The 15,745-nt window shown below is 46.1% G+C and overlaps 1 protein-coding gene across 2 annotated transcripts in view; it reads left to right on the top strand.

The window, feature by feature from the left end:
- tmem65 (transmembrane protein 65) overlaps positions 1–15,745 on the top strand; it is an 84,000-nt gene that overhangs the window by 64,231 nt on the left and 4,024 nt on the right. The window contains exons 5-7 of one of the 2 annotated variants that reach the window (XM_078176061.1): positions 5,278–5,320; positions 5,906–6,011; positions 10,227–10,263. In XM_078176061.1, coding sequence (XP_078032187.1) covers positions 5,278–5,320; positions 5,906–6,011; positions 10,227–10,262 — 185 coding nt within the window. In that variant the 3' untranslated portion in view covers position 10,263. The remainder of the gene's footprint in view (positions 1–5,277; positions 5,321–5,905; positions 6,012–10,226; positions 10,264–15,745) is intronic. The other variant, XM_033637505.2, reaches the window with a different exon arrangement.

The following is a 15,745-nucleotide window of genomic DNA, read 5'->3' as shown; positions in this document are numbered from 1 at the left end:
ATTTCCCCTGCAAAGTGCAAATGAATAAAGAAAGGCTCAAGATCAATAGCTCTGCTCTGATGTCTTTATCCATCCGGGGGCCGCTTTATATTTGTGTCATCATGTGATGCTCAGCTTGTTTACTTATTCCCCCTTTTTTTTGAGGTAAGACATCATTCAGCTTTTATTGCAACTCCTGTTTCATCATGCAGCTCTTCACCATCATGCACAGTCAGTGTCAGAGGTGAAATGAAGCAAGATTGCATCGCCGTCTCACCTCTCCATCGGCAGCGAGGAGTTTCTCTTTGAGTGAAACTCAGACTCAAGTTGTCCACCTGGAGTTTGAGTTCTCGCAGGAAACTGTGTGCGTTCAACTTCAAGCATTAATGCTTTCTCTTTCTCCAGAGATTTGATGAAGGCTAAACAAACACATACATAGCACCTTTACAGTTTTAATGGCCATGAGCAAATGTGTTTTCTGCCACATTGTCAGCGATCCCCCCTGTGAAAGCCAGAGCTGCAGCCTGAATTATTCATACCTGTCAGGTATTGTTGATGTAATACATTTAGCGGAGTTGTTGTGAAGCTGATTCAGCTGACAGCAAAGGCATGAAGGCAGATGGAAGAAGCTGACTGGTGTCTTGGTGGTTTTCCAAAGATGCTCTTAAATCTGTAAAAACTTTCACACCTTCTCTCACTCCTACTGATGCTTGGCTTGTATTTTGCTGCTTTGATCTATTGTTTAGGCTCCTCTCTCTGCTTTTCATTTTTATGAACATACAGAGATTTTTGTGGGCCACGCATCTCCCTCTCTCATCTCTTAATCCCGAGGGAAATGAAGGAAGTCATGGCGGGAAGAATGATAAAGTTAGAAAAGTTATCTAGACCTATCTATAATGTTTTGACTTGACAGGTCGTAACTGATAACACCCAATCAGGAAGGGAATGTAGGTGTCTGTCTCCCCAGACACACCAAACCAACATCAGAGAATTATACCCCTTTTCGACAGTCATGGGCTGGCTTGGCTTGGTTTGGGCCATCAGCCCAGCACAGCAGGGATTTGCATTTCCATTACAGGGCTACCCTCTTGAAGGTGTGTCTTTAACTGATGACAGCTTGTTTTGAGTGATGATGTTTAAAAGCAACAGGCTGATCCACAGCTAAAGTCCCTGTTATTTTTGTTGCATGTGTTTTTACACAGCAGGGCAGGTAAAAGAAGTTTACCTGTTGGAGGTGAGCTGTTTGCAGAAGTGCAGTAAGAGCCTGTTGTCTGCAGCTCTTCATCAACATTTCACTGTGGCTGTTTCTGCTTCTACTCTTCCTCCCTGCTGTATCATTAGACTTGTCTTTATTGAAGAAAAGCCGCTGTCAAAGTTCTGCTAATTCAGTGATAAACACATTTCACACAATTTAAACTTAAAAACTTAAAATTTAAAAACTATTTTGCATGCCTAGTTTTTAAGTTTTAAGTTTTTAAGTTTCAATTTTGAAATCTTTAATCTGACTCTTTCCCCTTGACTGCTGTAACACTGGAATTTCTCAATTATGGGATCAATAAAGGTGTATCTTATCTTATCTTATTTCATTTCCTATAGATTCCCCACAACAAAAGTCCCTCTTCGAATATGGCAGATAGCGAAGATGAAACAGTAAAATAAAGCTAAAATAAAGCTGACATCCTGCTGACGCAGGAGAGAAACTAAACTCCTTTGTGGGGGAGACGGATCGTCAGGGGTTGGCTGCAGTGGGCAAGACATCACTGCTACCTGCTTGAGGGCGGGAAGCCCGGCATCTGACCCTACTCTGGAGAAGGTCCATCTCCAGTGCGGCTTATTGGGCATGGTGTGTCTAAACTGACAATGAAAAAAACAAACTTGCCACGGCAGGACTTTCATTCAAAAAAGGAAAGGGGAAGACTGAGAGGATTGCTTCAAGACACTAGTCAGCCAGTTATATAACAAGTTTGTTTCAAACTCAAACAAGGCTGATGAGGGCCAAAAGTGCGAGACACACAGCAAAAACTGGAGTGACAGACGCTCACAACGGCCCTACATTGACCAGCGGAGGACTGGTGGCTTGGTGTGTCAAGGCCCTAAAATGCAGCCCCAGAGTTTTCAGAGTACAACAGGGTCAGCTGTGTTTTTCAAAGGTCTCCTTTTTATGGGTTCCAAAACACCTGAATAGTGTGGACATTTGGCATTAATGTGGCAATAGTTTTGTGTTTTAAAATTATAACATGTTAGTATGGATGTAAGGTGAGGCTCAACTGGCTCCCTTCATTGTGAGCAAGTAGCAGTTGTGGGGTCATTTGGATGTCTGAGCTCCTCAAAATATTTCCAAAAGTGACAGTCTGCTCAAAATGAGGTTGTTCGTACAACGTCATCCGACAGTATCTGATTGTAAATGTGTTTTACAGCTGTGAAAAGTCAAAGATGGAATGCTGCCTACCAGTGAGAGTGATGAGACAGGATCTGTTAAATTGGGGATAACAGTGCACACTTTTGGACTGTCTGTCCTTGAAGGCTTTTGTAGCATTGAATTCGATTGTACACATGAAAAGTGCTGGAGGTAACTGAGTAAAAAATGAGAGAGAAGTTCAAACCCTGCTTACTCTCTCATCTCCACACATCTGGTCAGTCGCTGCATAAAGTTTGTAGACCTCAATCTGTCAGATTTAAATTGTTCGAGATAAGAAGTCAACATGCCAAAGTGTGGATTTCTTTCAGATGTTTTGGTCCCAACAGTCCCAGAGGAAAATTAAATGGATACAAAGCCGACAGTTGCAGGAGATCGTCTGTCAGGATTTCAGATTCATATTTGATTAAAGTGAAATTAAAGTTACTGTTAGACGCTGAGATCAGAATAATCTCATATTTAGTAGACAGACAAGAAGAGAGCTCCAACAGGCCTAAAAGATCCCTGAACGTTTCCTTTAGTTCCTATAACCCCTGAAATCTAAAAATGAACAGATGACTTAGAAAGTATTTGTGATTACACCTGACATGACAAGTGATTAATAATCACATAAGACACACGACTTTACGTGGCCGGCATGTGCCAGGCTATAAAAGCCCGACCTTGCGCATGCACCCACTGATTCATTGATTTCCACCTGTCGGAATCGACGTGAGAGCAGAAAGAAAAGGGAGAGGAGTTTAGCGTTTTGTCCAGTTACCTTCGTTGAGGTTGGAGAGCTGGCCTTCACGGCTGCCTCTCGGGATAACTAAACGCCATTTCTTCTTCTTAACAATAAGGAGTGAGAGGGGGGCCATATCCGTGTATTGCAGCTGTCTGTTTACGCACAATGGAGGCATAGCAGCTCACTCGAGCCTGACTCAGTCTGGGGCTAGTTTCTGGCTCAAACCCGACAGAGTCGGGGGGCGGTGAGCAGCTTACCTCCAGAGATAGCCACCGTGACCAACCCGACCCGGCCTGAGCCCGTGCACGTTATGTCCGGGACCAGCCCAGCCCGTCCAATTAACTGTAATTATGGGCCTGAGCCCAATTTAAACCCGACATTTTTCAATAAGTTGGCTGTTATAATTAACGCTAAGGACAGTCCTGCGAGTGTACTCGCAGGCGCTTGACTGTCCACACAGGCAGCGCATTTCTCCTGTGCTCTCCGCTCCGGTTAAACATCGACTCCACTCGTCTGTTCCCGTCAGTACTCGCTTTTTCACTTCAAGAGATCATTTTAAACATGGGTAAGTCCATATTTTCATTGTTTTTTATAATGTAATAAGTTAATGACAATTTGTCATTACATGTCAATGTATTGAGCGTGTTGGATAAACACTGAATGAATAGGGCATATTTTTTGGAGGCAAGGAAAGCCGCTGTCCCTCCCACTTATCTCTACCACCCCCCCTCTCTCTCTCTTTCTGTATGTGTGAATTGCAACCCCCAACCTGTAGCCATTTCTCTCTCTCTCTCTCTCTCATATCTGTCTCTCTCTCTCTCTCTCTCTCTCTCTCTCTCTCTCTCTCTCTCTCTCTCTCTCTCATATCTGACCGGGCCCGGCCTGGGCCTGTCAGAGGGGTGGGGGGTCCCGGCCCGACCCGGCTTGGGCTCACGGGCTGGGTCGGGCCGGGCTAGGGCTCGGGCAGAGAATCTAAGCTCTACCCTCCAGTAGTAGTGTCCCACTGTCCCGTGTCAAAGAAAATACGCGCACTGCAGTGTTTAGAAAGACAGACCCACTCTTGTCTGCCTTAAGGCAAGGTGCCAGGGCCAGCCGGTGTCGAAGGCTAGGCTGTCTCAATGGGTTGCGGAGACTATTCAGCAGGCTTACAGAGGGGCAAGAATGCCAGTACCGGTGGGTGGGCGGGTACACTCAACACGAGGTGTAGCTACCTTGTGGGCCTTGTGGCAGGGTGACACCCTCTCTGAGGTCTGCTACATGGTTAAGTCGTTCCACATTTGCCAGATTTTACTGCCTGAAGGTGGCTGCTGGCACCTCTTTTGGGGAGCGTGTGATGATTGCCACCACACAGTAAGCCATGTAATTCCATGCCACTGAGCTGGGGGAGGCGCCTTACCCAGACAGGGTGATGTCGTGGGCATGGGTACAGCGGCACACAGCGTCTGCCATGTCACCGTCCGTTGAATGCGCAAGATGTTGTTCATTTGTGTGTAGTTTATTGGTGTTTTTTCGTATATACACACCTACAGTATTGGGTATTTTCTGTTGTTAATGCACCTGGTGGCGGGGACGTCTCATTTGAATACCTGGGGGGCTTGTGTACCTGCATCTGCTCTGTCTCCTGTGGCCCCTCACAGGGTTTCCATAGTTATGATATAACTACTGGGTGGGGAGATAATCTCGATATGATAGAGAACATTCAGTTACTTTGTAACCTTGGTTCTTTCAGTGAGGAGATTATCTCCCCCAGGCTCAAGGCTGATTGGTTCCCGTTCCAATCAATGTTAATCAGTGGGTGCATGCACAAGGTGGGGCTTTCATAGCCTGGCACATGCCGGCCACGTAAGTGGTGGGTCTTAAAGATTATTAATTTTCCACATCAGTGACTTGGGGATAATTCCCATAGTTATGATATAAGTACTGGTTGGGGAGATAATCTCCTCACTCAGAGAACCAAGGTTACCAAGTAACAGAACGTTTAAAAACCACATTATTTCACATTTTACCCCCAAATATGTCAGTTTACCTCCTTGAATTTCAAACTAGTCCCTTAAAAATTCTTAAATAGATGCCAGAAATATAATTTCTCTGTCTTTATGTGTGAGTTTCATCAGAGAACAGCAGAAATCAAAGTGATTGTTTCTCTGTGTTTTTACAGCTGCAGCGCTGGGGAACCTAGTTTCAGATTTGGCAGGTCTTGGGTAAGCTGATTCATAAAAGTGTCTTTATTTTACGGTAGATGTGTAAAGTCTATTGAAAAAGGTTCAAGGTACAGCTGGTGTTTCCTGCATTTTAAAATTAAAATAAATAAATCAATAAACTGAGATTTCTTTGTCTTGTTGCTTGGTGGTGTGTAATTTTTTTTTTCTTGCAGTTTGAAATTTGAATTATTTCAGTGCATTTACCTTGTTTTTTTTTTCTGTCCTAAAATACCTTTCATTTCCTTCCAAGGTAAATACTTGTAGGTCATTTTGGTGTGTTTTTGTGTGCTTTGTCCTCTTTTATCTTTGGGAGAACCAGTTCGTTAAACACTTTCACCCTGATGAGATTTTTTAAATGACCATTTTTTTGATTAGGGAGGTTAGATAAAGCAAACATATGTTAATACAGACACATGTTTGCTTTATTTTTAGATGTGAGAACCAGTTTAAAAGAACCTGCTGTTTACAGCTTATAATTATGGAATAGGATTTGGATGTCATTAGATTAAGATATAGGATGGTAAATGTTTGTTGTCAATAAATGTCCACATGATCATAATTAACCAAATGTATGTGTTTGTGTAGTCTTGCAGGTTATGTGGAGGCTCTGGCTTCCAAACTGGGGATGCAGGGTCCAGATCTGACGCCCAAACAGGTGGACATGTGGCAGACCAGGCTCAGCTCTCACATGGTGAGATTTAAATTTAGCACAAAAAGTAAGGAAATCTGTGTTTGGTAGATTATTTCTTTGTTGTAACAATGCTTCTTGGCAATAAACCTTATACCATTGGAAAGCCTGTTTATTTCCCTTTTAAATGGTGCCACATTTGTAAGGAACATGCATTTGTGGGATGAGCAGCAGAGCTGAGTATGTGGGTTGCACCCATGAAAAATCTGCCAAATTTTCTCTGCCAATGCCAAACAGCTTTTTTTTTTTTTTTTGCTGTTGACTCTTGTTTGGTGTTGTTTGGTGGATTGGATGATTGAAGTCTGAAGAAACAAGACATGTTGGTAATTTAATAAATTATTCATTTAACAAACAGGAGCCTTAATAGCATGTGAAAGAACCATACACAGCCACAACAGCCTGGCACCTCCTCCTCATGCTGGTCACCAGCCTGGTCACACACTGCTGTGGGATGGCATCCCATTCTTCAACCAGCATTTGTCGCAAATCAGCCAACGTGGTTGTGTTGGTCACTCTGCCACGAACACAACGCCCAAGCTGATCCCACAAGTGTTCAATGGGGTTGAGGTCAGGACTGCTGGCAGGCCATTCCATCGTCTCCACTCCCAAATTCTGGAGGTAGTCTCTGATAAACCCCGCTCTGTGGGGGCGAGTGTTGTCATCTTGGAGGATAGAGTGCGGTCCTAGACTGTGGAAATATGGGATGACCACTGGTTGCAGAATTTCATCTCAGTATCTCTCTGCATTGAGATTGCCTCCAACGATGACAAGCCTCGTTTTTCCAGTGAGGGAGATGCCGCCCCACACCATCACACTGCCTCCACCAAAATATGTTACTCTATCGGTGCAGCAATCAGCAAAGTGTTCTCCGCGTCTTCTCCATACTTTGACCCCACGATCCAACTGCTGTAGGCAGAATCTGGACTCATTGCTGAACCTAACATTCCTCCACATGTGCAGGTTTCAGTGCACATGTTGCCGACACCAGTGCAAAATGGCCTGACGGTGAAGTGCAGTCATGGCAGGCCTCCTGGCGGCTCTATGAGACCAGAGATTGGCTGCCTGCATTCTGTTCTGGATTGTCTGGGCAGAGGGCCATCGGCCATATCATCCAGACCATTTCCTAATCCTGACAGGATTAGGAAATGGTCTTCTTGGGGTGCCGTCTTCTTGGAACGCCCACTTCGCGGTCTGTCTCTGACATCCCCTGTTATATGGAACTTGGCCTTCAGTTTGCAGATGGTACTAGGGCTCACTCCAAATAATGCCACAACTTGATTTTGTGGAACACAAGCTTGAAGTTTCCCTATCACACGGGCCCTATTCAGATCAGAGTCCTGCACGGGTCCAGTTTTCAAGATCTGCCCTGACCCGACCCGGGGACGTACAAACCCGCACCCGAACCGCAAACCCGCACATCAGGCCAATTAGTACCGCAACCCGGTCTGTCCCGTTGAAACACGACCCGCAGCCCAACCCGTAACCCGGATTTAAAGTAATCATTTTGGGTCATATTGGCTGAATATTGAACAGCATATCGCCACAGTTAAGGTGCCAGTAAGTAAACAACAACCTGAATGAAGCAGCTCTCACAATAAAAACCTGACTTCAGTTATGTTCATTCGTTACGTTTAATGCTTTTAAACTTTTAATCTATGTAAAGGAACTTTACATGTGTAATAATAGACTTACTTTCTGTCCAGAGCGACGTTCAGCAGTTACGAGCCGTCACGTGTTTTTAGAATCCATCGAGGAGAGAAGTAATCCATCAGGGAAACACTTCAGAAACATTATAAAGTGATAGTTGTACGTTTTATCCACTTATTTCTCAAATACCTAAATAATTATTTACTGTTTTGGAAGCGGCGCTTGTTAGATGGTGGCAGCCATATTGATTCTGTCGTCCAATCACAAATTGTGTTATTAGATGGTGAAACGCGTGTAAACAGCTGAACCAATGACCGTTGTGAAATAACGGAGGCAATCCTCAGAGAGTAAATAATGACCAAGATAGTTATCTGTAGTTTACCGAACTAATGACTGATGTGTTTATCTAAAACCCGCGATCCGACCCGCATGTTATTTTTTCCACCCAGATCCGAACCCGGGAAAAAATGTTTTTTTAAAAACCACCCGCAAATCAGCTGTTTTTGTGGGTACCTGACCCAGTGCAGGACTCTGATCCAGATCAGTCAAATTTGGCATGCAGATTCTTGGAGCAGACACCAACTGACCACTGTAGCAGGGCCCATGCTCACAGGGGTACCAGAATCAGCAAAAAAAAAAAGCTGTTTAGCATTGGCAGAGAAGATTTGGCATATTTTTCATGGGCACAACCCACATACTCAACTCTTCTGCTTATCCCACAAATGCATGGTCCTTACAAATGTGGCACCATTGACAAGGGAAATAAACAGGCTTTCCAACGGTATAAGGTTTATTGCCAAGAAGCATTGTTACAACAAAGGAATAATCTACCAAACACAAATTTCCTTACTTTTTGTGCTTAGTTTAGATATTTATTTAGATTAGTTTTGGGGCATTTTATGATTTTTGCTATAAAGCCAACAGTAGCGAAATAGAAGAGGAGATAGAGATGGGAAAGAAATGCAACAAAGGTCTCCAGCTGAAGTCAAACTGAGGATGTTGCACTTTAAACATACACCAGAGGGGCCTGATTTTTAATGCCTCTAGCATCAGCCTTAGCCAGAGGCATTATGTTTTTGGGTTGTCTATCTTTCTATCTGTCAGTCCTATTCTTGTGAATGCGATATCTCAACAACACCTTGAGGGAATTTCTTCAGATTTGGCACAAATGTCGACTTGGAGACCAATCGGCCACAAGCAGGCACTCATTTCTCCTATTGCAAAAATTGGTCCATTAATGAAGGAGTGTTTGAAAAACTGCAATAATTACACCAGTGTTTAAATCAGGTGATCATATAGCATTAGTAATTATCAGTCACCGCCAGTCAATGGCGACCTTGCGATCGCAATAATGAATGCGAATTCAACGAAAATCCACAATATTTGTGGGGGCTTGCAATTTTTCAAAAGTCCCCCGATTGTTCCGCATTTTTCCGCATTTTCCGGCCGAGCGGAAGTCGTCGCGCATGCGACGTCATTTGAAACGTCATCAGACGCGTCATCAAATGCGCTAATGGCATTGCAGTATGGAGAAACGCTCTGTATTGACATAAGAATTTGCACTGTTTAAATGCATACAATATGTGCTGATTGTATTAAAATGTTATGTTTACAGAAGATAGCTTACATGTTTTACAGTCACATTGTCTGGTTTGAGAGCTGCAATATTCACTCAGGATTTTTTTTGCAACATTATTGGAGTCCATGTTTTGAAACTAATTAAATAAAACTAAAGAAGAGAACTATAAAAAAAAAACATTTGCAGCTATTTTTGTAATATTCGGTATGATTATTATAGCAAGTGATTACATGACTTATTTTTTTGGAGGTAGTAATTTTAAAAAAAAAAAAAATCCCTTTTTTTTTTCTTCTCCTTTTGTCATGAGCTACAATTTTTGTCATTTGCCGCAATTTCCCGCAAAAAAATCACATAAAAAGCAAATTCAAGGGTGTTTGGCCGCAAATTGGGCAAGGGGGGAGTGGTAGGGGCTGTTTTCTCCGACTTTAAGAAAGCCCTTGATACTGTTAATCGTGAGGTTCTAATTACTAAGTTATCAAAGTTTAATTTTTCTCCTACTCTCATTAAATGGATAACATCATATCTTACAGACAGAAAACAATGTGTTTGCATGGATCAGATTACTTCAAAAGTGGCTAAAAATCATGTTGTTATGCTTCAAGGTTCAACTTTGGGTCCTCTGTTATTTAGTTTGTTTATTAATGACCTACCTGAACCTTTTCCTCCTACTGTAACTTGTCAGATGTCAGAGGATGACACAGTCATATATTTACGTGCAAAATAAAACAAGCAAGTAGCAGAAGAGCTATCCCCTTCAATGGTCAATATTTCTAATTGGTTAACAAGCTGTTTTTTACATCTGAATGTCAGTAAAACTGTATGTATGTTTTTCTCAAAGTCTGTGAATAGAGATTAAGATCCAGCCGTTACAGTAGTAGGGAGAAGATTATCAGTAGTACATGAGTTTAAATATTTAGGCATAGTAATAGATTCACAGCTCATATTCAAAACACAAGTAAAAAAAGACTCAACTTCAATTTGTCAAATTTTAGACACATCAGGAGCAACGACAGAGGCCTCAAAGCTAAGGTAAGGTAACTTTATTTGTACCCGAAGGTAGATTTGGTTCACAGTTTAAGTGATTTGGCTTCATCCACACAAAACAGACAAACAGGTCAGACACGGTAATATTATAACAATAAAAAAGGTAAAGTGCCATCAGTGCGTCATATCAAAGTGCAGGAGGAAAGTTGTACCTTAATGTAATGATTTTTTTTGTCTGACCAGCTAGACTCAAACAGGCAAAACTGCACTAAAACCAGTAGAAAGACTGTACAAATAGGCATTAAAAACATTAAAATTCATCATTCACAACAGTCAAATTCATATCATCATTGTAAAATTTTAACAAAATGATTTTTTAAATTGGGAAAATAGGATCACATTTGCTCCTCCGAGAACCGTCACCTTATCGTGGTGGAGGAGTTTGAGTGCCCTAATGACCCTGGGAGCTATGCTGTCGGGGGCATTTTGCCCCTGGTAGGGTTTCCCATGGCAGATTGGTTCTGGACGAAGGGTCAGACGAAGAATGGTTCAAAAGACCCTTCATGATGGATACAAACAAGGACACGTGTACCCGGCCCGGAGGGTTACCGGGGCCCCGCCCTGGAGCCAGGCCTGGGGTTGGGGCCCGTGGGCGAGCGCCTGGTGGTTGGGCCTTCACCCATGGGGTCCGGCTGGGCCCAGCCCGAACCGGCTACATGGGCTCGTCCCCCTGCAGGCCCACCACCCGCAGAGGGATCCAGAAGGGTTCGGTGCAATGTGGATTGGGCAGCAGACCAAGGCGGGGGCCTTGGCGGCCCGATCCTCGGTTACAGAAGTTGGCTCTTGGGACATGGAATGTCACCTCTCTGGCGGGGAAGGAGCCGGAGCTTGTGGAAGAGGTTGAGCGCTACCGGCTAGATATAGTCGGCCTCACCTCGACACATAGTTCCGGCACTGGAACCCTAGTCCTTGAGAGGGGTTGGACTGTGTGAGAGGCGGAGGGCCGGGGTGGGCTTTCTGATAGCCCCCAGACTCTCTGCCTGTACGTTGGGGTTTACCCCGGTAGACGAAAGGGTTGCTTCCCTGCGCCTTCGGGTCGGGGAACTGGTCCTGACTGTTGTCTGTGCTTATGCACCGAACAACAGTTCAGAGTACCCACCCTTTTTGGAGTCCCTGGGACGGGTGCTGGACAGTGCCCTGACCGGGGACTCCATTGTTCTGCTGGGGGACTTCAACGCTCACGTGGGCAATGACAGCGGGACCTGGAGGGGCGTGATTGGGAGGAACGGCCTGCCCAATCTGAACCCCAGTGGTGTTCAGTTATTGGACTTCTGTGCGGGTCGCAGTTTGGCCATAACTAACACCATGTTCAAACATAAGGATGTCCATCGGTGCACGTGGCACCAGGACAGCCTAGGTCGCAGGTCAATGATCGACTTTGTAGTCGTATCATTTGACCTGCGGCCATATATTCTGGACACTCGGGTGAAGAGAGGAGCAGAGCTGTCAACTGATCACCACCTGGTGGTGAGTTGGCTCAGATGGTGGGGGAAGATGCCGCGCAGACCTGGCAGGCCCAAACGAACAGTGAGGGTCTGCTGGGAATGCCTGGCGGAAGAACCTGTCCAGATGATCTTCAACTCCCGCCTCCGGGAGAGCTTCGACCGCGTCCCGAGGGCAGAGGGGGACATTGAGTCCGAATGGGCCTTGTTCCGCTCTGCCATTGTCGAGGCGGCAGTTGCGAGCTGTGGCTGCAAGGCCGCTGGGGCCAGTCGCGGCAGTAATCCCCGAACCCGCTGGTGGACACCAGAGTTGAGGGGAGCCGTCAGGCTGAAGAAGGAGGCCTACAGGGCATGGTTGGTCTGTGGGTCTCCGGAAGCAGCTGACGGGTACTGGCGGGCCAAGCGGAGTGCAGCGGCGGCAGTCGTTGAGGCAAAAACTCGGGCATGGGAGGAGTTCGGTGAGGCCATGGAGGAAGATTATCGATCGGCTCCAAAGAGGTTCTGGCAAACCGTCCGGCGCCTCAGGGGGGGAAGGCGGCAACTTGCTCACACTGTTTACAGTGGGGGCGGGGAGCTGCTGACGTCAACTGGGGACATTGTCGGGCGGTGGAAGGAATACTTTGAGGAGCTCCTCAATCCCACCAACACGTATTCCAGTGAGGAAGCAGAGACGGGGGTCTCCGGGGCGGGTCGTCCAATTTCTGGGGCAGAAGTTGCTGAGGTAGTGAAACAACTCCGAGGCGGCGGAGCCCCGGGGGTGGATGAGATTCCTCCTGGGTATCTCAAGGCTCTGGATGTTGTAGGGCTGTCCTGGCTGACACGCCTCTGCAACATTGCGTGGACATCGGGGGCAGTGCCTCTGGAGTGGCAGACCAGGGTGGTGGTCCCCATTTTCAAGAAAGGGGACCAGAGGGTGTGTTCCAACTACAGGGGGATCACACTCCTCAGCCTACCCGGTAAGGTCTACTCCAGGGTGCTGGAGAAGAGGGTCCGGTTGATAGTTGAACCTCAGATTGAGGAGGAACAATGTGGTTTTCGTCCCGGACATGGAACCGTGGACCAGCTCTTTACCCTTGCCAGGGTGCTGGAGGGGGCATGGGAGTTTGCCCAACCAGTCCACATGTGTTTTGTGGATTTGGAGAAGGCTTACGACCGTGTCCCCAGGGGCATCCTGTGGGGGGTGCTCCGGGAGCCATCCAGTCCCTGTACCGAAGGAGCATGAGTCTGGTTCGCGTGGCTGGCAGTAAGTCGGACCTGTTCCCGGTGAGGGTTGGACTCCGCCAGGGCTGCCATTTGTCACCGGTTCTGTTCATAACTTTTATGGACAGAATTTCTAGGCGCAGCCGAGTGGTGGAGGGTGTCAGGTTCGGTGACGGGAGGATCTCGTCCCTGCTTTTTGCGGATGACGTGGTCCTCCTAGCTCCATCGAACAGTGACCTCCAGCTCTCGCTGGGGCGGTTCGCAGCCGAGTGTGAAGCGGCTGGGATGAGAATCAGCACCTCCAAGTCTGAGGCCATGGTCCTCAGCCGGAAAAGGGTGGATTGCCCACTCCAGGTCAGGGGGGAGGTCCTTCCTCAGGTGGAGGAGTTTAAGTATCTCGGGATCTTGTTCACGAGTGAGGGTAGGATGGAGCGGGAGATTGACAGGCGGATTGGGGCGGCGTCAGCAGTGATGCAGGCGCTTAACCGGTCCGTTGTGGTGAAGAGGGAACTTAGCCAGAAAGCGAAGCTCTCAATTTACCGGTCAATCTAAGTTCCAACCCTCACCTATGGTCACGAGGTCTGGGTAGTGACCGAAAGAATGAGATTGCGAGTACAAGCGGCCGAAATGAGTTTCCTCCGCAGGGTGGCTGGGCTCAGCCTTAGGGATAGGGTGAGGAGCTCAGACATCCGGGAGGGACTCGGAGTAGAGCCGCTGCTCCTCCACATCGAGAGGAGCCAGTTGAGGTGGTTCGGGCATCTGGTATGGATGCCTTCCGGACGCCTCCCTTGGGAGGTGTTTCGGGCATGTCCAACCGGGAGGAGACCCCCAGAACACGCTGGAGGGACTACATCACCCGGCTGGCCTGGGAACGCCTCGGGGTTCCCGCGGAAGAGCTGACAGAAGTGGCAGGGGAGAGGACTGTCTGGGCTTCTTTGCTGAGGCTGCTGCCCCCGCGACCCGGACCCGGATAAGCAGAGGACGACGACGACGGATCAAATTTGCTGATATTTTACTTGTTTATAAAATTCTTCATGGCCTGGCACCCCCTCCACTCAGTGAATTCATTAAACAAAATCAGAACTCCTCTACCAGATCTACCTCCAGGGGGGGATTGTAAAATACCACACAGAAAGAGCAGCTTTGGATAGTCAGCCTTTTCCAGTCAAGCAGCACATACCTAGAACACTGTACCCATAGAACTCAGGAACATCACATCTCTTAAGTCATTCTCCAAATTAATAACACAGTGGTTACTGGACAATCAAACATGTTTTCATGATCTGAATTAGTGGTTTAGTCCTCATTTCATAACTGTATGTTCGGGCTTATGTGCTTTTGTGTAGTATGTTTTCCCTACATGTGCTTTGATTTTATGAGGATGTCACTGTCTTGCTAATTGTGCATTCTTAATGTTTTAGGTTATATGGTTAGGTCATTGTTTTATTAGTAGTACTTATGTCTTGTTGTTTTTGCCTATGTGCCTTGTTCATCATAAGTGCTATATCGTAGGCAACTGGACTTGCTTGCGTTTCTTGAAGACGTTTCGCCTCTCATCCAAGAAGGCTCTTCTGTTATAAATGACTGGTACAGAGTTGCAGGCTTTAAACCCTGTGTGGGTGGGAAGGGAACCCTAACAGAGTCGTTGGGGTCACATATGAGGTCTAGTTTCAGAGTCGTTAAGGTCACAATGTGAGTCATTGACCCATCTGGCCACCATGTGAGTTGTTAGGGTCAGGTGGGACCAGGGATGAATGGGTGTGAGCTCGTCTTCACCACATCCCTGTACACTTTAAACCCAGTAACTCACTGAGACAGAAACTTGTCCACCCCAAGGACAAAACGCCCAGACAAAAACAGAGTAACGTAGTGTATGCAGTTCAGTACAGCCAGGAATGCACAGATTTATACATTGGGGAAACAAAACAACCGCTCCATAAGCGCATGGCACAGCACAGGAGAGCCAGCTCCTCAGGTCAAGACTCAGCTGTCCACCTACATTTACAGCAGAAAGGACACCCCTTTGAGGACAGCAATGTGCACATCTTGGCCAGGGAAGAAAGATGGTTTGAAAGAGAAGTAAAAGAAGCCATCTACGTCAAGCTGGAACGATTATTGTTAAACAGAGGGGGTGGCCTACAACACAACTTATCACCCACCTACAATGCAGTCTTGGGGTCCCTCCCCAGACGACCTCACACCCATTCACCCCTGGTCCCACCTGACCCTAACGACTCACATAGTGGCCAGATGGGTCAAAGACTCACATTGTGACCTTAAGGACTCTCAAACTAAGAGCTCACATGTGACCCCTACGACTCTGCAAGGGTTCACACCCACACAGGGTTTAAAGCCTGCAACTCCGTACCAGTCATTCAGAACTGAAGAAGCTTCTTGGATGAGAGGCGAAACGTCTTCAAGAAACGCAAGCAAGTCCTACAATATAGCACTTATGATTACCATGACCTGGATGACTGAGAATCTTCACAGACTATGTGCCTTGTTATGTGCTTTTGTCTATGGTTATATGCTTGCGCTGTGCTCATGTGCCTTTCAATGGACATGCCATCAGTTTGTTTTTATCTGTGCTTATGTGTTTCTTTGTTTTTGTATCTTATTTTGTCTTTTTCTTATATACACTTAAATCATCAACCTGCAAATCTGGAACATTTACGTGACTTAGGTGATCATGGTCATTAATGTGCACTGTCCCTTTCTAAATAAAATAAACATACACATTAACATAAACATATCTCAAGAATGCCTTGAGGGAATTTCTTCAAATTTAGCCCAAACATTAACTTGGACTCAACAATTAAATTATT

This window comes from Epinephelus lanceolatus, chromosome 16, assembly GCF_041903045.1.
Source record: "Epinephelus lanceolatus isolate andai-2023 chromosome 16, ASM4190304v1, whole genome shotgun sequence".
In the NCBI taxonomy this organism is placed as follows: Eukaryota; Metazoa; Chordata; class Actinopteri; order Perciformes; family Serranidae; genus Epinephelus; species Epinephelus lanceolatus.
This window is presented reverse-complemented; position numbering and strand designations above follow the sequence as displayed.